Source organism: Zophobas morio, unplaced genomic scaffold (assembly GCF_036711695.1).
Source record: "Zophobas morio isolate AGI-343-1 ecotype UQ-CSIRO unplaced genomic scaffold, CSIRO_AGI_Zmor_V1 ptg000012l, whole genome shotgun sequence".
NCBI lineage: Eukaryota > Metazoa > Arthropoda > Insecta > Coleoptera > Tenebrionidae > Zophobas > Zophobas morio.
In genome coordinates, this window is record NW_026972117.1 from 2,145,215 (window position 1) to 2,165,082 (window position 19,868).

Genomic DNA, 19,868 nt, shown 5'->3' on the forward strand with positions numbered 1-19,868 from the left:
TAAATTTTTTGATTTTTCAATTTCTGACGTTTTTACCTTTTCGAGTTTTCGACTTTTTAGAATTTTGATTTTCCCATTTCTCGATTTCTCGACTTCTCGATGTTTCGAGTTCTCGATTTTTCAGTTTTTAAATCAACTTCATGATTATTCATTCAGGTTTTTGATTTTTTGACTTTTCAATTTTTTGACTTTTCAATTTTTTAAATTTTCAATTTCTCGATTTTTTTTCGATTCTTCAATTTTTCTTTGATTTTTCCATTTTTCGTTTATTCAATTTTTGATTTCCCGATTTAAAAATTTTTGATTTTTCAATTTTTTGGTATTTCGATTACCTATCGACTTTTCAACTTTTCAGTTAGGATTTTTCGATTTTAAAATTTTTCAATTTATTTAGGTTTTTAATTTTTTATTTTTAAATTTTTGATTTGTTTTTCCATTTCTCGAATTTTTAAATTATCTATTATCTCAATTTCTCAGTTTCTTGATCCGTCAAATTTTTGAATTTTCAAATTTTCGATTTTTCAATTTTCACACATTTTCAATTTTATGATCTTTCAATTTTTCGATTCTTCAATTTTTGCTGATTTTTAGAGTTCTCGATGTTTCGACTTCTTTATTTATCGAGTTTTCAGTTTTCCAATTCTTCAGTTTTATAATTTTTCAGGTTTCTGTTTTTTCAATTTTTGGGTTTTTTTAAATTTTTCGGTTTTTCAATTCTTGCCCTTTCTAAATTTTCGTTTTTTCTACTTTTTAGATTTTCCCATTTCTCAATTTCTGGACTTTTCCATGTAGATGTTTCGTCCTCTCGAGTTTTCAGTTTTTAATTTTTAATTTAATGATTTTTCAGGTTTCGGATTTTTCAGTTTTTTTATTTAAAAATTTAAAAAAAAGTTTTTATATCCTTCAATTTTTCGATTTTTCAATTTCAAGTTTTTTTATTTTTAAAGTTTTTAATTTTCTGATACATATTTCAGTTTTACTATTTTTCAATCTCTCGATTTTTAAATTTTTTGATTTTTCAGTTTCTGCCTTTTTGATTTTTCGACTTTTCGATGTTTCGAGTTCTCGATTTATCAATTTTTCAGTTTTTAAGTCAATTTCATGATTATTCATTCAGGTTTTTGTTTTTTGACTTTTCAATTTTTTAATTTTTCGATTCTTCAATTTTTCTTTGATTTTTCCAGGTTTTTAGTTTTTTAATTTTTAATTTTTTAGGTTTTCTATGTTTGTATATTTTGATCTTGACTTTTCAATTTCTCGATCGTAAAATAAAATCAAACTGAAACATAGAGGAATGTAAAATTTAAAAAATCGAAAACCAAAAAACCAAAAAACGAGATTTTTTTTGATTTCTCAGTTTTTCCATTTCTCGAATTTTGAATTTTTTTAATATTGCAATTTTTAATTTTTTTAGTATTTTAATTTTTCAATTTCTCGACATCCCGGTGTTTCGATTTTAAATTTTGTTCGACTTTTCGCTTTTTCCATTTCTCGATTTGTTCAAATGTTCATAGTGTAATTTTTTGATTTTTTCAAATTTTTTTTGGTTTGTCGATTTTTCGATTTTTCAATTCTTTAAATTTTAGATTTTTCGATTTTTTTATGTTCCGATTGCTCGATTTTCGACTTTTCGTATTTTGACTTTTCAGTTTTTCCATTGTTGAGGTTCCTGATTTTTCGATTTACTTCAGTTTTTAGTTTTTAAATTTTTGATTTTTCGATGTTTGGATATTTTGATCTCGACTTTTCAATTACTCGATCCTAAAAAGAAAACTCAAACATCAAGAAATGTAAAATTTTAAAAAATCAAAAATCAAAAAACCAAAAAAACGAGATTTTTTTGATTTGTTTTCCCATTTCTCGAATTTTTAAATTATTTATATCAATTTTTCAGTTTCTTGATCCGTCAAATTTTTGAATTTTCAAGTTTTTCTCAATTTTCACACACATTTTCAATTTTATGATCTTTCAATTTTTCGATTCTTCAATTTTTGCCGTTTCTAATTTCCGATTTTTAGAGTTCTCGATGTTTCGACTTCTTTATTTATCGAGTTTTCAGTTTTCCAATTCTTCAATTTTATAATTTTTTAGGTTTCTGATTTTTTAATTTTTCAATATTTGGCCTTTCTAAATTGCGATTTTTCTCCTTTTTAGATTTTCCCATTTCTCGATTTCTGGACTTTTCCACGTTTCGTCCTCTCGAGTTTTCAGTTTTTTAATTTGTTAATTTCATGATTTTTCAGGTTTCGGATTTTTCAATCTATTTCAAAATTTTCGATTTTTCGATCTCAATTTTTCGATATTTCAGATTTGGGGCTTTTCAATTTTTCAATTTCAAGTTTTTTTTATTTTTCAAGTTTTCAATTCTCCGATACATATTTCAGTTTTACGATTTTTCAGTCTCTCGATGTTTAAATTTTTTGATTTTTGAATTCTTGGCGTTTCTGCCTTTTCGGTTTTTCGACTTTTAGATGTTTCGAGTTCTCGATTTTTCAGTTTTTAAGTCAATTTCATGATTATTTATTCAGGTTTTTGTTTTTTTGACTTTTCAATTTTTTAATTTTTCAATTCTTCAATTTTTCTTTGATTTTTCCAGGTTTTTAGTTTTTAATTTTTTGGGTTTTCCATGTTTGGATATTTTGATCTCCATCGTAAAATAAAAACAAACTGAAATATCGAGAAATGTAAAATTTAAAAAATCGAAAATCAAAAAAACCAAAAATCTTTTTTGATTTCTCAGTTTTTCCATTTCTCGAATTTTAATTTTTTTATTATTTCAATTTATAATTTTTTTAGTATTTCAATTTTTCGATTTTTCGACATCCCGGTTTTTCGATTTTAAAACTTTTTCGACTTTTCGTTTTTTCCATTTCTCGATTTTTTCAAATGTTCATAGTGTAATTTTTTGATTTTTCAATTTTTTTTGGTTTGTCGATTTCTCGATTTTTCAATTCTTTAAATTTTAGATTTTTCGATTTTTTAATGTTCCGATTGATCAATTTTCCACTTTTCGGACTTTGTCTTTCGATTGTGCAGGTTCTCGATTTTTCGATTTATTTCAATTTTTTGGTTTTTCGATGTTTGGATATTTTGATTTTGACTTTTCGGCGTTTCGATTTTCTAATTTTTGGATTTTGTAATTTTTCAAATTTTCCAGTACTCGATCGTAAAATCAAAAAAAGTGAAACATCGAGAAATGTAAAATTTAAAAAATCAAAAAACCAAAAAGCGATTTTTTTCAGTTTTTTCATTTTTCGAATGTTTAAATGTTCATTTTTTGATTATACGATTTTTTGATGTTTCGATTTCCCGATTCAAGATTTCAATTTTGGGAATTTTTCAAGTTTTCCATATTTTAGATTTTTCATTTTTTTTATGATCCGATTGCTCAATCTTTGGATTTTTCGTCTTTTCGGATTTTGATTTTTCAGTTTTTCGATTTTTCCCTTTATGTGCTTTAAAAATATTTCACATTGTCCGCACTTGTACAGACCGCGTTCTCTTGGAATTTGATTTTGACTTTATCGAGGTTATCAAAAAAAAATCGCAAAAAAACATTTTTCAAAGCGGAATCTGATGAGGCGAACTTCCGAGGCCAGAGAAGTTCTTTCCAAATAACCTTTAAGCATTTTTTTCTTCATTTAATAACACCGGCGCTGACCGAGCCATTTTTGTCCACTCATTTCCTCCCTCCCCTACAATTACGGTACCGTAATAATGCGCCGGAAATTGAGCAAAATTAAATCTTTAATTAACGACACGAATAACCTTCGTGTTTTTCTGCTTTGATTGCCAATAAAACGTTTTTTCGACATCGCTCAGTGTCAAGGAGGCTGATATATCATTCAGGTCTTACGCTCGTTCCTTTGCAAGAAATTCCCAGCAGCCGCCAGAGTATGAAATAATCCGATCAAAACTTGATGCACGAAATAGGAAAAGCAAGTTTTAATGGATTTTGTGCTTTTACGGAGACGAGTTTAAAAACTAGTTGTACTGTAGCGTCGAGATGATGGATTAAAATTAAATATTTGCCGAGGAGAGTGTAAGTACGAGGGCAGGTAAAAGAGCCCGTTCTGATTGACTCTGGAGGCAGCTAAATTTATTCGCCCTAAAAATACGCCGAAAATTATCAAAACACGTAGTATTGTTTGAATTGTAAATTTCTAAGTGTGATAGGAAAGGTACAAAGTTGAATTACCATCGGAAATTCGGTTGTAAAAACTCGTAATGTGTCATTGTGTCACATCGTGACTCAGTCGAGTAATAAACCGCAATAGATAGCAAACACAGTTGGCTTCCTATAAAATCTAAGCCTTCATTTCATTTATTGCTAATAAAATATTTAATACCGCAATGTTTGAACGCCCCCTGAACCAACTCAAAAAAACTAACTGTGTCAAAAACAAACTTTTCATTTGTAATCCTGCCAACTAGTAACAAAACTTCCATCGTCTAACCTTGGACGTGGTTTCGATTGCAATACATCAAATTTAAATTTGTAACAAAAAAGCGTCATCTGAATACTTCAGGCGACGTAAATCCCGTCGCATAAAATATAAATTTGTCGCAAGATTCTTCGAACGCTTCGTTTTTTAATTGTATTTTTGTGTACGCATGGATTCGAATGAGACGGGAACATGCGTCGTTGGCATTAAACAAAGAGAAAATTACGTAAAAATAACAAAATTCTTTCGGATTTAATGACCGTTTGCGACACTCGATGGGTTTCTGATTGTGGGAAAACACGAAGGCCTCTGCGAAAATAACGTGGCGAGATCAAATAAACTTCGGGTTGTTTGTGGTCGCATTGTGCTCTAAAATAGGGTAATTAGCGTTTCGGTTTGATTGAGGGAGAGACCCGAATTGTGGGTTATATTATTTTGTGTGAAGAGCGAGGCCTTGAAAACTTTCTGGCGTCGGTAATTTACGACTTTTTTGATACATGTTGAGCATCGGATTAAAGATTTCGTTCTCAATTCTTCCAATATTATGTGTTTTTGTTTATTTTTTGTTTATTTCGTAATGTAAAAGCGGCTTAGTTGAGTGCAAAACCTGCTTTGTACAAAATGCGTCATACTAGCCAATAAAATATTCCGCCATTAAATGTGTATGTATAAAAAAAATACATATTAACTTTTTTGTTGTACACAACAAATTAAAATTATTCCGAGCAAAATGAAAAATAAATATCTGATCGAAAACAAGAGAATTTACATTTACAGTTGGCTACAATTTTTCAATTTCAGTTGGTATTTTCTCTATGTGAAGAACAAAGAAGTCCATAAACAAGAGAACAAAAAAATCCACAAAAAACGTGAAAAAAGACGACAAAAAGGGCAAAAGAGGACCCAAAAAGGTGAAAAAACAATTAAATCTGATAGTATAGGAGAGAAACTGAGAGCATTTCAGAGAATCTATGAGGACTTGAGACAATAGAGAGAATCTGATAGATTCTGAAAGATTCTGAAAGGATCTGAAAGAATCTGAAACAATATAAAAAATCTGAAAAATTAGGAGGAATCTAATACAATCCGAGAGTACTTTAGAGAATCGTAGAGAATTTCAGCGAGTCTGAGAGAATCTGAAAGAATGTGTAGCAACCTGAGAGAATCTGAGGGAATTTAAAATAATCTGAAGCAATTTGCCTGAATCTGCGACTATCGGAGAAAATCTGAGAAAATTTGAGAAGATCTGAGGAAAACTGAGATGATTTGAAAGAATCTGGGAGGATCTGACGGGATCTGAGATCATCTGAGATAACCTGAGAGAATCTGAGAAGATCTGAAAGAATGTGTAAGAACGTAAGAAAATCTGAACGAATCTAAAATAATTTGAAACAATCTGACTGAATGTGAGAGTGTCGTCGAACATCTGACAGAATCTGAGAGAATTTCTGAGAATCTGAAAGAATCTGAAAAAACAAAAAGTCGGAAAAGTCGGAAAAATCAGGAAAAATCTAACAGAATCCGAGAGTACTTAACAGAATTACAGATGATTTAGGTGAAGCTGAGGCAATCCGAAAGAACGTGTAGCAACCTGAGAGCATCTGAGCGAATCTAAAATAATCTAAAACAATCGGTCTAAATCTGCGACTATCGGAGAAAATCTGACAAAAACTAAAAAAATTTAAGAAGATCCGAGAAGATCTGAGATCATCTGAGAAGATCTGAAAGATTCTGAGAGAATCTGAGAAGTGAAAGAATCGGAGAGAATCTAAGAGAATCTGAGGGTATCTGAGAGATTCTGAAAAAATGTGTAAGAACCTAAGAAAATCTGAACGAGCCTATAATAATTTGAAACAATCTGACTGAATAGGGATCTGTAAGGATTTGGAAAAATTTGAAAAAACTTGAACGAATCTGAAAAAATTGGTCTAAAGAGTTTAGACAGTACTTCCCTCGCTGTCGGAAACTTGACGACTGCATGCCTATTGTGTTTTTTTTCTCATTACATTTTTGTAGTGGGAATTTAAAAAAAAATTGCGATGACGTCATCAACATTTTTGCAAGGACACATATCAGTTGGGATAGATGTAGTGTAATACTAAGAATAAAATTATTATATTCTCAAATTTTCGGGAAAATGAATTGGGTCGTTTTGAATATTGATTTGTAATAATCAATAAAATAACGAAACAATTTACTCACGTATACGTATCAGAGGCAACTGAAAATCGTGTATGTATAAACATTCTTAATTTAAGATGACAGGCGTAACAGCATACGTGAGAGTCAAACAGAGAAACTGTAAACAAAACGACCATCGGTTTTATTGCTTCGACTTCCGCTTATTATATAAAACATTGGGTTTTATTTTAATTCTTGACGGTGAAATTCACAATTGGTTGATTATAAACATGTCTATTTCACATTCGCGGAACCAAGTGAACGCATAAAACAAATGCAGGTCTGTAATGTTAAAGTCGATGTAAATAAGCGTGCTACCCTTATGTTTCAACCGAGTTTTTCCTTTAACAAATTTTGTGTCTACCAAATTGGGTTGGTTGGGGTGTAATACTAATAATAAGTGTTGCCTTTAATTTAATCAATAAAATAAATTGACTTCATTAATTTTTTTGAACCACCTCTTAAGAAAATCTAAAAAATATGAATGGAATGATAAATCACAAGTACAAACTCATCATATTTTTTGCATTTTAGATAGGATTTATTCAGCAAAATTTAAGGGTGACGTCATCAATTTTTTTAGGAGGGATGAACAAATACATTTTGAACAAAAGTTTACCATGCTTATAATAACTTTAAAATATTCCCAAGATTTCAAAGCATTCGGTTTTGTAATTCCTGATTAAATCGATAAAATAAATTCACGCCTTCATTCATTTTTTTGAGTCACCCTGCATATGCAAATCCAAAAATATGAATGGAATAATAAATCACAAGTACAGACTCATCATATTTTGTACATTTTAGATACGATTTATTCGGCAAACTTTTGAGCTGACGTCATCAGTTTTTTGTAGAAGATAACCAAATATATTTTGACTAAAAATTTATTATGCTCTTTATAACCTTAAAACATCTGCAAGATTTCAAAGCATTCGGTTTTGTAGTTCCTGATTAAATCAATAAAATAAATTTACGCATTCATTAATTTTTTGAGTCACCCTGTATATGCAAATCGAAAAAATTTGAATGGAATGATAAATCACAAGAAGAGACTCACCATATTTTGTACATTTTAGATAGGATTTTTTCAGCAAAATTTTGTGGTGACGTCATAAATTTTTTAGGGGGGACGACCAAATACGTTTTGATCAAAAATTTACCATGCTTATGATAATTTTAAAATGTCTTCAAGATTTCGAAGCATTCGGTTTTGTAGTTCCTGAGTAAATCAGTAAAATAAATTTACCCTTTCATTTATTTTCTTGAATCACCCTGTATATGCAAATCCAAAAAATATGAATGGAGTGATAGATCACAAGTACAGACTGATCATATTTTGTACATTTTAGATATGATTTATTCGGCAAATTTTCGAGCTGACGTCATGAAGTTTTTGGAGGGGATAAGCAAATATATTTTGACTAAACATTTATTATGCTCTTTATAACCTTAAAACATCTGCAAGATGTCAGAGCATTCCGTTTTGTAGTTCCTGATTAAATCAATAAAATATATTTACGCATTCATTAATTTTTTTGAGTCACTCTGTATATGCAAATCCAAAAAATATGGATGGAGTGATAAATGACAACTACAGACTCATCATATTTTGTACATTTTAGATATGATTTATTCGGCAAACTTTCGAGCTGACGTCATCAAGTTTTTGGAGGGGATAAGCAAATATATTTTGACTAAACATTTATTATGCTCTTTATGACCTTAAAACATCTGCAAGATTTCAGAGCATTCGGTTTTGTAGTTCCTGATTAAATCAATAAAATATATTTACGCATTCATTAATTTTTTTGAGTCACTCTGTATATGCAAATCCAAAAAATATGAATGGAGTGATAGATCACAAGTACAGACTCATCATATTTTGTACATTTTAGATATGATTTATTCCACAAACTTTTGAGCTGACGTCATCAAGTTTTTGGAGGGGATAAGCAAATATTTTTTGACTAAAGATTTATGATGCTCTTTATAGCCTTAAAACATCTGCAACATTTCAAAGCATTCTGGTTAGCAGATTAAAAATTAAATTTCAAAATGTTGTTTTATAATTTTGATTTTTTTTCCAAAAATCTGGACGTTTCGGGTGAAAAGTCGATTCAGAGTTGTAAACTACATGTGTAGGACTATGTTATTTTATACAATTGAAAACCCATTTACTATGTACAATTTTGAAGTGACGTCATCGCTTTAGTGGTGGGGATGATTAGACAAATTTTGGTTAGCGTTTTACCATCTACATGATATTCTTAATATAAGTACAAAATTTCACAACAATCGGTCGAGTACTTTCGGAGATTATCTGTCGAATAAAAATCCGGGACAACAGACGGACAGACGGACAGACGGACGGACAGACGGACAGACAGACGGAAATGGGAGACCTATTTCTTCGTCTTCTAGGGGTCATGAAAGATCGAGAAAACGTAAAAGTAGAGAGTCGGCCGACGGACTCGATTACAATACTTCCTTTGCTTACGCTCGGGAAGTAAAAATACATATTAACTTTTTTTTTTGTTGAACACAACAAATTAAAATTATTCCGAGCAAAATGAAAAATAAATATCTGATCGAAAACAAGAGGATTTACAGTTGGCTACAATTTTTCAATTTCAGTTAGTATTTTCTCTATGTGAAGAACAAAGAAGTCCATAAACAAGAGAACAAAAAACCCACAAAAAACGTGAAAAAAGACCACAAAAAAGGCAAAACAGGACCCAAAAATGTGAAAAAACAATTAAATCTGGTAGTATCGGAGAGAATCTGATAGAATCTGAGAGCATTTCAGAGAATCTATGAGGACTTGAGAGAATAGAGAGAATCTGATAGATTCTGAAAGGATCTGAAAGAATCTAAAATAATCTGAAACAATATAAAAAATCTGAAAAATTAGGAGGAATCTAATAGAATCCGAGAGTACCTCAGAGAATCATAGAGAATTTCAGCGAGTCTGAGAGAATCTGAAAAAATGTGTAGCAACCTGAGAGAACCTGAGGGAATCTAAAATAATCTGAAGCAATCTGCCTGAATCTGCGACTATCGGAGAAAATCTGAGTAAATTTGAGAAGATCTGAGGAAATCTGAGATGATTTGAAAGAATCTGGTAGGATCTGAGAAGATCTGAAAGAATGTGTAAGAACGTAAGAAAATCTGAACGAATCTAAAATAATTTGAAACAAGCTGACTGAATGTGAGTGTCGGAGAACATCTGACAGAATCTGAGAGAATTTCTGAGAATCTGAAAGAATCTAAAAAAATATAAAGTCGGAAAAGCCGGAAAAATCAGGAAAAATCCAACAGAATCCGAGAGTACTTAACAGAATTATAGAGAATTTATGTGAATCGGTGTGAATCTGCGACTATCGGAGAAAATCTGAGAAAAACTAAAAAAATTTGAGAAGATCCGAGAAGATCTGAGAGAATCTGAGACGACTTAAAAGATCTGAGAGGATTTGAGGGGATCTGAGATCATCTGAGAAGATCTGAAAGATTCTGAGAGAATCTGAGAAGTGAAAGAATCGGAGAGAATCTAAGAAAATCTGAGGGTATCTGAGAGATTCTGAAAAAGTGTGTAAGAACCTAAGAAAATCTGAACGAGCCTATAATAATTTGAAACAATCTGACTGAATATGAGAGTACCGGATAAAATCTGAGAGAGTCTGGAGTAGGGATCTGTTGGGATTTGGAAAAATTTGAAAAAACTTGAACGAATCTGAAAAATCTGAGGAAATCTAAACGGATCTGAAAGCATCTAAAAGAGTCTGAGAGAATCCGAAAAAATCTGACAGACTGAGACAATCTGTGTGAAACTGTGACATTCTGAGAGTATCGGAGAGAACATCTTCTCTGAGTTCTGAAGATGGTCGTTATCTGGACGATTTTCAATGAACGGGATTGTTGATTCAGGCTGAGAGAGAAGTCATATAAGAAATGAATGGTTGTGATAGTTGAGAGAGAAAGAATTAAGATAAAGGATTTTGATTTAGGGCAAAAACCGAAAGATTAAAGTAGAAATACTTTTGGAATCTTATTAAATCTTTGAAGAACTACGTGATTATAGGAAATAGAAAAAATTCAAAAAAACAAAATTATTATCACATTGTTACCATTTATGGAATAAATGTAAAACCAGAAATTTCGTTTATTTAACTTCACTTTTTCGACTATTAATCACTATTAAGTAAGCTTGTCTGTTTAAAAACATTGATCAAAGGTTATTTCGATCGAACTTCCCTCGCCTCTGAAGCCAACATCCCGCTTTTTTGAAAATTTTTATTTTTTTTGTTATTTTTGTTTTCTGACCTCTATAAAGTAAAAATTCAAAAAATCGAAAAATCTATAAAATAAATTAAAAATTCTTAAAACTCTTCTCATAGTATTTCCCCTCCACTTTAAAACATTCCAAACGGTATAGAACGCATATGGAACGTGAATCATCTGCCATGTTTGGGACGATTTTCATTCTCCAACGCAATAAACAACGAACATTTTACAAGAGGAGGCCAAACACCGAAGAAGTGTCCGTAGTAAAAGTTGTAGTAGAGTTGCAAACTTTCTATATTTGTACGTACTCCTTAGGCGAGCAATGGCTTGGCGTTATTAAAAATTTAGTTGGAGCACCTGATCGAACGCTCTCCAACCTCTAACTTTTTTAATAAAGCCCAACTAAAATCGCTCCTTTCGCCGAACAAATTAACAATTCACCCCTCTCTCTGGTACATCAGAAAAATTAATAAAAACCTTTTCACCGGCCCCCGTGTTTCCGCTCGCCCTTGCGGCGTTACTTTGCTTTCAAAAGCGCGATCAACGAAGCTACCGTTCCTACTAGTTGGAAATCGTACAAAAATGCAAATCTCTTACCGTCCCTCAGCTTCTGCTCCGTTTTGATAAGATCTCTCACTCTCACGATTTTATTCGATAACTGTTCAAGCGTGGCACTAATTTTAGGGTCGATGTTGTCCGTCTCGTCGTCCGGTTTGACGTGCTCGGTGCTGCCGTTCGAGAAGAGCGACGTGTAACACAGGTCCGAGGTGTCGGCCTCGGCGGCGGTTCCAGGCGTGTCGTCCAGGCCGTAGGAGTGTGCCGAGTCGTCCATTTCGGCCCTGTTGGTGTTGGCCGTCGGCGAGCGGTGTCTGGAAGGCCTGTGCGAGTGCGTCGTCACTCCTCCATCTTGGGACTGCGAGCAAACAACCAAATTACACCACGACTCCACATAATAAGACTAATTATCCGGACACTGCGATATTCATGAGATCCATCTCCGAACGTACCATTAATATTTCATTAGGGATGAGCCACTCGTAATGGTCGTAATCAGTGTCCATGGCGAGCATGGCGGATAGACAGGAATGCGATTTCGGTAAAGAGGTTAAAGTTCGCGGGCTCAGCCCATGCTGGACACTACTGGACAATTGCCCGTAAATTACCGCTTTTCCCGAAGCACTCTGGGTCAAGTAAACACGTTAGTCACATTGTTTGTGTTTGTGTCGCGTCCTCGGATAATTGAGGAATCGCCAGCGATTTGAGGATGGGTTTAGAAAATTTCCGCAAAGTTTTTCCGCGATTGAGATTTTTGCTCGGCGGACGCCAGATGTTCCTAAATTGGTTCATTTAGGTTTTAGCCAATTGTGGACGTTTAATGTTTGGCATTGGACTTGCTCTTAACCTTTAGGTGGAACTGGAAACTCGACCGATTAATTGGTGTGCGAACGTTCGACTTTTCGATCGAATTAGGAAATCTGTGGTATAGTGTGCCAAGGAATGTAGCGGTTTTACGAATTTGACTCCTTCGTTACCCTTGTTGAGGAATTACATGTAAAAAATTGTTCGAAAGTGATTTCAACAGAACTTCCCTCGCCTCTAAAGTACAGCCCAATTAATATTGCGCTTTGAAAAATTATGAAAATTGTCTGCGATTTTCGTTTTCTCTATAAAGTAAAAACCAATTGGCGTAAATGACACTCCCGCAGCTTTTTCGACTCGAAATTTTCAAATCTTCACTTTTTTGGTTTCGTCAGTTTTCAATTTTCCAACTTTGGAATTTTTCAATTTTTAGATTTTGCAATTTTTCGATTTTCAACTTTTTTATTTAATTTTTCTTCAATTTTTGATTTGCAATGTTTCTAGAATTCATTTTAAATATGCATCTAATAATAATTATAATTTAAAAATTGTTTCAATTTTTGATTTTACGATTTTAGAATTTTTCCATTTTTCAATTATTGGATTTAAGATTTTTTTCAATGTTACAGATTATCGCTTTACAATTTTGGCTTTTATGTAATTTCATCATTCGTTTTTTCTTCTTTGCAATTTTTGGATTCATTAATTTTTTTTTAATTTTATGTTTCTCGATTTTTAGTTTTCAGTGTTTCAATTCGTTTCTTCAGTTCTTCTATCTGCAATTTTTTGATTTTGCATTTTATGTTTTTTCGGATTTTTTAGTTTTTCGATCTTCAATGTTTCGGTTGTTCAATTTTTCGAATCAAAAAAATTGGTCGAAGGTTATTTCTACAGAACTTCCCTCGTCCAAAGTGCAATCTAATAAATATCAAAAATTGTTGCGAATTGAATTTTTTATACTGGAATTTTTTAATTCTTCATGTTTTTTGTTTCTTCAGTTTTTCGATTTGCAATTATTTGAGTTTTCAATTTTCATTATTTTTTCAATTTAAATTTTTTTAGTTTTTCGATTGCCGTTTTTTCATTTTTCTTGTTTCTTCTATTTTTAGGTTTTGCAATTTTTCGAATTAAAATTTCTCGAATTTTCAATTTTTAATTTTTCAATTTTCCGACTCTTTAATACATACCTACTTATTTTATTTATTCAAATTTTCGGTTTGCAAATTTTTGTTTCGGTTTTTATTTTCTGTACTTTTGCAATTTTTCGATTTTTCAATATTCCGATTTTATCATTTCTTGTTTCTTCAATTTGAACTTTTTACACTTTACGTTTATTCAGTTTTGGCATTTGCAATTTTTCAATTTTTAATTTTTTTATTCTTCAATTTCTTGTTATTCATCTTTTAAAATAATTGAATAAATTTTGCGCAATGCATTTTTTCGAGTTCGTTTTAAAATTTTTCAAAATTCCGACTTTACAACTTTTGGATGTTTCATTTTTTTTCGATTTTCATTTCAAAGTTTTTCAATTTCTCCCATTTATGTCTCTCCCTCATTTTCCCATTTATCTGTCTCTCTCATTCTACCATTCTCTCACTCTTTCCCATTCTTCCATTCTCTCACTCTCTCTCATTCTCCCATTCTCTCACTCTCTCTCATTCTCCCACTCTCTCTCACTCTCCCAATTATCATTCTCTCTCTCATTCTCCCACTTATCTCTTGGAAAATGGAAAAATTGTAAAATTGAAAAATCAAAAATGTATGATATTTGAAAACTTTGAAAACTAAGAACTTGAAACATTAAAAAACGAAAAATTTAAAAATCTAAATATTGGAAATTAAAGAAATCTGATAATTGAGGAAATCGAAAATCTGCAAAATTTAATAATTTAAAAATTGGAAAATCGAGGACTTGAAAAATCAAATATCGAAAATCTTTTTATAGTTTTTCTTTCGATTTTTTAGTTTTTGATATTTTGATTTTTGATTCCTTCAGACTTTTGATTTACAATTTTTTGTATTTTTCATTCGTTTGATTTTACAATCTTGCGTTCTTTCGATTTTTTAGTTTTTCGATTTTCAATTTTGATTTTTCAATTTTTCGAGTTGGCAATTTTCGGAATAAAAAATGGAAAAATCGCAAAATTGTAAAATTGAAAAATCAAAAATGTATAAGAAAACTTTGAAAAATCTAAAAATTGAAAACCAAGAACCTGAAAAATTAAAAAAACGAAAAATTTGAAAAATTGAGAAACTTAAAAATCGAAAAAGTGAAAAATTGAAAAAACGAAATATTGTTAAACCGAAATATTGGAAATTAAAGAAATCGGAAAATCTGATAATTGCGAAATCCAACCGAAAATAGAAATATTGGAAATTAAAGAAATCGGAAAATCTGATAATTGAGAAATCGAAAATCTGCAAAATTGAATTAAATTATTGGAAAATCGAGGAATTGAAAAATCAAAGATTGAAAATCTTTTTATAGTTTTCGATTTTTAATACTTCGATTTTTCAATTTTTGATATTTTGATTTTTCATTCCTTCAGTTTTTTGATTTACAATTTGTTGTATTTTTTTCTCTCATTCTCTGATTTATTTCTCTCTCTCTCTCTCTCTCTCTCATTCTTCCATTTATTTCTCTGCCTCTCTCATTCCCCCATTTATCTCTTGGAAAATGGAAAAATTGCAAAATTGTAAAATTGAAAACTAGAAACTTAAAACAACGAAAAATTTAAAAAGCGAAAATCGAAATATTGGAACTTAAAGAAATCGGAAAATCAGATAATTGAGAAATTGAAAATCTGCAAAACTGAATGTAATTTAAAAATTGGAAAATCGAGGAACTAAAAAATCAAAGGTTGAAAATCTTTTTAGTTTTTCGATTTTTCAGTTTTTGATATTTTGATTTTTCATTCCTTCAGTCTTTGATTTACGATTTTTTGTATTTTTCAGTCTTTCGATTTTACAATCTTCTGTTATTTCGATTTTTTGGTTTTTCGATTTTCAATTTTGATTTTTCAATTTTTCGAGTTTGCAATTTTTGGAATAAAAAATGGAAAAATTGCAAAATTGTAAAATTGAAAACTAGAAACTTAAAACAACGAAAAATTTAAAAAGCGAAAATCGAAATATTGGAACTTAAAGAAATCGGAAAATCAGATAATTGAGAAATTGAAAATCTGCAAAACTCAATGTAATTTAAAAATTGAAAATCGAGGAACTAAAAAATCAAAGGTTGAAAATCTTTTTAGTTTTTCGATTTTTCAGTTTTTGATATTTTGATTTTTCATTCCTTCAGTCTTTGATTTACGATTTTTTGTATTTTTCAGTCTTCCGATTTTACAATCTTCTGTTCTTTCGATTTTTTTTTTCGATTTTCAATTTTGATTTTTCAATTTTTCGAGTTTGCAATTTTTGGAATAAAAAATGGAAAAATTGCAAAATTGTAAAATTGAAAAATCAAAAATATATAATAAGAAAACTTAGAAAAATCTAAAAATTGAAAACCAAGAACTTGAAAAATTAAAAAAACGAAAAATTTGGAAAAATGAGAAACTTAAAAATCGAAAAAGTGAAAAATTGAAAAAACGAAATATTGTTAAACCGAAATATTGGAAATTAAAGAAATCGGAAAATCTGATAATTGAGAAATCGAAAATCTGCAAAATTGAATAATTTAAAAATTCGAAAATCCAGGAATTAAAAAATCAAAGATTGAATTTTTTTTTATAGTTTTTCGATTTTTAATACTTCGATTTTTCAGTTTTTGATACATATTTTGATTTTTCATTCCTTCAGTTTTTTTATTTACAATTTTTTTTATTTTTCCGTCTTTCGATTTTACAATCTTCCGGTCTTTCGATTTTTTAGTTTTTCGACTTTCAATTTTGATTTTTCAATTTTTCGAGTTTGCAATTTTTGGAATAAAAAATGGAAAAATTGCAAAATTGTAAAATTGAAAAATCAAAAATGTATAAGAAAACGTTGAAAAATCTAAAAATTGAAAACTAAGAACCTGAAAAATTAAAAAAACGAAAAATTTGAAAAATTGAGAAATTTAAAAATCGAAAATGTGAAAAATCGAAAAAACGAAATATGTATTGTTAAACCGAAATATTGGAAATTAAAGAAATCGAAAAATCTGATAATTGAGAAATCGAAAATCTGCAAAATTGAATAATTTAAAACTTGGAAAATGGAGGAATTGAAAAATCAAAGATTGAAAATCTTTTTATAGTTTTTCGATTTTTAATACTTCGATTTTGATTTTTCATTCCTTCGGTTTTTTGATTCACAATTTTTTGTATTTTTCAGTCTTTCGTTCTTTCGATTTTTTTGTTTTTCGATTTTCAATTTTGTTTGTTTGTTTTCAAAACTGAATAATTTAAAAATTGAAAAATCGAGGAATTAAAATCAAAGATTGAAAATTTGAAAAACTGAATAAACGAAAAATTGTGATATCAAAATTTGTCCAAAGTGGTTCACACAGAACTTCCCTCGCTCCTGAAGTACAATGACACAGCATTTTCAATTGAGTTTTAATTTTGAGTAATTAATTTTATATTTAAGAGCTGACGTCATCAATTTTTTGGAGGAGATAAGTAAATATATTTTGATAAAAAATGTAAATTGCAAAAATGTTGTTTTATAATTTTGATTTGTTTTTGATTGATAAGAAAAAACAAAAAGTAAGATTTTGAAAAACAAAAATTAAAATATCTAGAAATTGAGAAATTGTAAATTCGAAAGTTGAAAAATCAAAAATTGGAAAATTTTAAATTGAACACCAGAAAAAAACCGAAAAAAATTGAAAAATTGAAATTTTTCGATTTGCAATTAAAAATCAGAAAGCTGAAAATTAGAAATAAAGGAAATGAAAATGAAGAAATCCATAAATGAAAAATTGAAAAACCTGAAAAATCGAATTTGTTTCTTCAAATTTAATATTCTCCGAACTTTTAGACAAATACTTCGTCCAATTATAACCCTTTTAATGACCCCAAGTCGCATTCGTTGTAGGAGCGTTCGTTCAATTAGTTTGCGTAAGTTTGCAACAATAGCTTCCAATTAAATAGGGAAAGTGAGACAATTATACTGAGGTAACATAGGTAGGAGTGTCATTCCTAATCTTTTTCTCGTATTAGTCCTGCAGTTCGTTAGAACGTACTTAAGTACTTTTTTATGTCCCGAACTTTCTACATTTGTTCCACTTGGATATTGTTAGTCGCTTGTTGACGGACGTCGCCAAAGCATGCAGATTTTCTTCCGAGAACCTTCGCTTAAAGTCCTATTAATACACCGCACATCAACATTTCAGCGCCCTGAACTCTCTTCGCTGCAGTTTTGGCACCATTCGCACGACACGTTTTATTTAATGACTTCAAATGCGGAGAACACGTTACAGAAAGTCCGATGCGCAACCACCGTTATTTACGTTCAGCCGAGTGTCGCCGCTTTTCCTGCTAGCAGATCTCATTTTCCGCATTTTTCGATAAATCCCGAAACTAAGAAGATACAAATTGCGCCGACCTGGAGCATACGGCAGTCGTAATTTTTCTGCCGTTGGACGGTCAACGTCGCAGAAAAACAAGCCGAGACGATTTTTCATTTCTTTGTTCGGGTCCACTGTAATTTGTTTCAACGTAAAAACTAATGAAACGCAAACGGAACGAGGGAAAATGTTAAATGGACGAGGCGGCGAGGATGGGGGATGTCTACATGGGTTATACTAAATAGGGAGTGTAGGAAGCTTTTTACTTCCAGAGGGTAAGGAAGTGTTTTTTCGACTCATCATGACCCCGAAGAGTACGAAAAAATAGGTCTCCCGTTTTCGTCTATCAAGAACGACGCATTACAATAATACTGTTATTTTTCGAGAGCTTAAAGTCAAATAAAAATCATTATTTAAGCACTTTCTTCATGACGTAAGTTCGATAGTTGAAAAAGTCAATCAATACGTCACGCAGATTCTTCAATTAAACTCGCTACGTAGTTTCTAAAGCATTCACTTCATATCCGCCGTTCTTCAATCGAGAAAGTGCTTTTATTACATTAAACTCGTCCAATTTTTTTTCTAATTATACCATTGAGTAAAATTATGAATTGACGTCAGCGAGGATTCTACGTATAAATAGGTCTAGTTCATAATTAATTCCACGTTAATATTTAATGATACCCGGTATAATAAAAATTTCAGAATGACAGGTGACCTTCGCAGTATAAATATTTTGCAAAGATAATGCAAAAGTGTCAATGTTAAAAAGTAAGGGCAAGTAATCACCGGCGACACTATCATTAATCTAATCGTGTCTCCTGTGTACTACAAACAAAATATTGCAATTACCAAACAGCTGTGTTTATTTTTGTTACACGTTCGATAATAACCAATCCTGTTTGTAATAACACGAAAAAAAATCGAACTTTATTCATCTTTATTCAAGCGATTACTGTGTGCTATCTGACGCCGCCCCCATTAGCCCACACCTCCGAATAATCAAACTAAAACTATCTGCACATCGCCAACAGGTAGTTAGTTAATTAAAACTCAAACATTTACTGACGTCGTTTCCGTTTCCTCTTCAAAAATCGAACTTTCGAAATTTAGTGTTTATCCATCGATTTCCTCCGCCTTCGCTTTTTAATTCGCAGAAATCGCTTACGTGTTTCCGCTTTAACAAGAATTTCGTTCTTTTCGTGCTATTTACATTTGGAAGCAATCGAGGCGAAAAAGACAAATTATTTCCATTTTCCGTAGAGATGCGGGCAAAGTGGAAATAGTAAATCGATGCGCCTGGGTTATGTCGCGAGGATTGAACAGGCGAGGATTTCGGAAGGAGTTATGGGTGTAGTAAACACTCGAACGCTGTGTACACATCATAAACCAAACAGCGAAACGCGAATAATGTCGGACCGATCTGAGAATAAATACTGAACGCAGAGTGGGGCTTGGGTTTTATTTTTCCATTAAGTTGAGTTAACGTACGCAGGGGCGGTTTTTCGAAAAAAAAAAAAACGGGAAATATGGGGTTTAATTTTCCGTGTTTCGTTCGGTTTCGAGAGAGCATTGGAGGGTTCGGCGTAAAAGGATAAACACAGATTTTTATGAAGTTCGTAATAAAAATATGCTGAACTGTATTTTTGGGTGAAAGTAGCAAAAAGACGCTCTTGGATGAAAAAAAACTGATGTTATTGCGTTGTTTTATTTTGTTTTTGTCAATAAAATCCTGCAGCTATTCAAGATAACATACTTTCCAAAACAAAAATAAAACATCGAAGATTAGTTTGTATCGATCGTGACTTATCTCGGCTTAAATTATGTTAAAAATAAGTAATATGAAAACATACACAGAGATATACAATGTGTTTAAATATTGACTTCAGATTTTTGTCCAGGTCAATCAAAGCAGCAAGAAAGTTGATTTTTCTACAATAATTTAGCCCTCGGGGACATCTATAGAACTATTATAATAAAACAATCCTAATTAGCCTCACTGACGATTATTATTGATATGAGAATTTTTTCGTATTCTAGGGGCCATGAAACATCGAGAAAACCTGAAAGAAGCAGTCGTCCGACTCGATTACAATAATTTCTTA

General features: G+C 31.1%; 1 protein-coding gene across 7 annotated transcripts in view; it reads right to left on the bottom strand.

The window, feature by feature from the left end:
* Window positions 1-19,868, bottom strand: part of LOC135127566 (transmembrane and coiled-coil domains protein 2) — a 65,946-nt gene that overhangs the window by 11,618 nt on the left and 34,460 nt on the right. For 6 of the 7 annotated variants that reach the window (XM_064054042.1, XM_064054040.1, XM_064054038.1 and 3 more), the window contains one exon: window positions 11,508-11,823. In XM_064054042.1, coding sequence (XP_063910112.1) covers window positions 11,508-11,823 — 316 coding nt within the window. Of the gene's footprint in view, window positions 1-11,507; window positions 11,824-11,917; window positions 12,043-19,868 lie in introns of those variants that run through there. The other variant, XM_064054043.1, reaches the window with a different exon arrangement.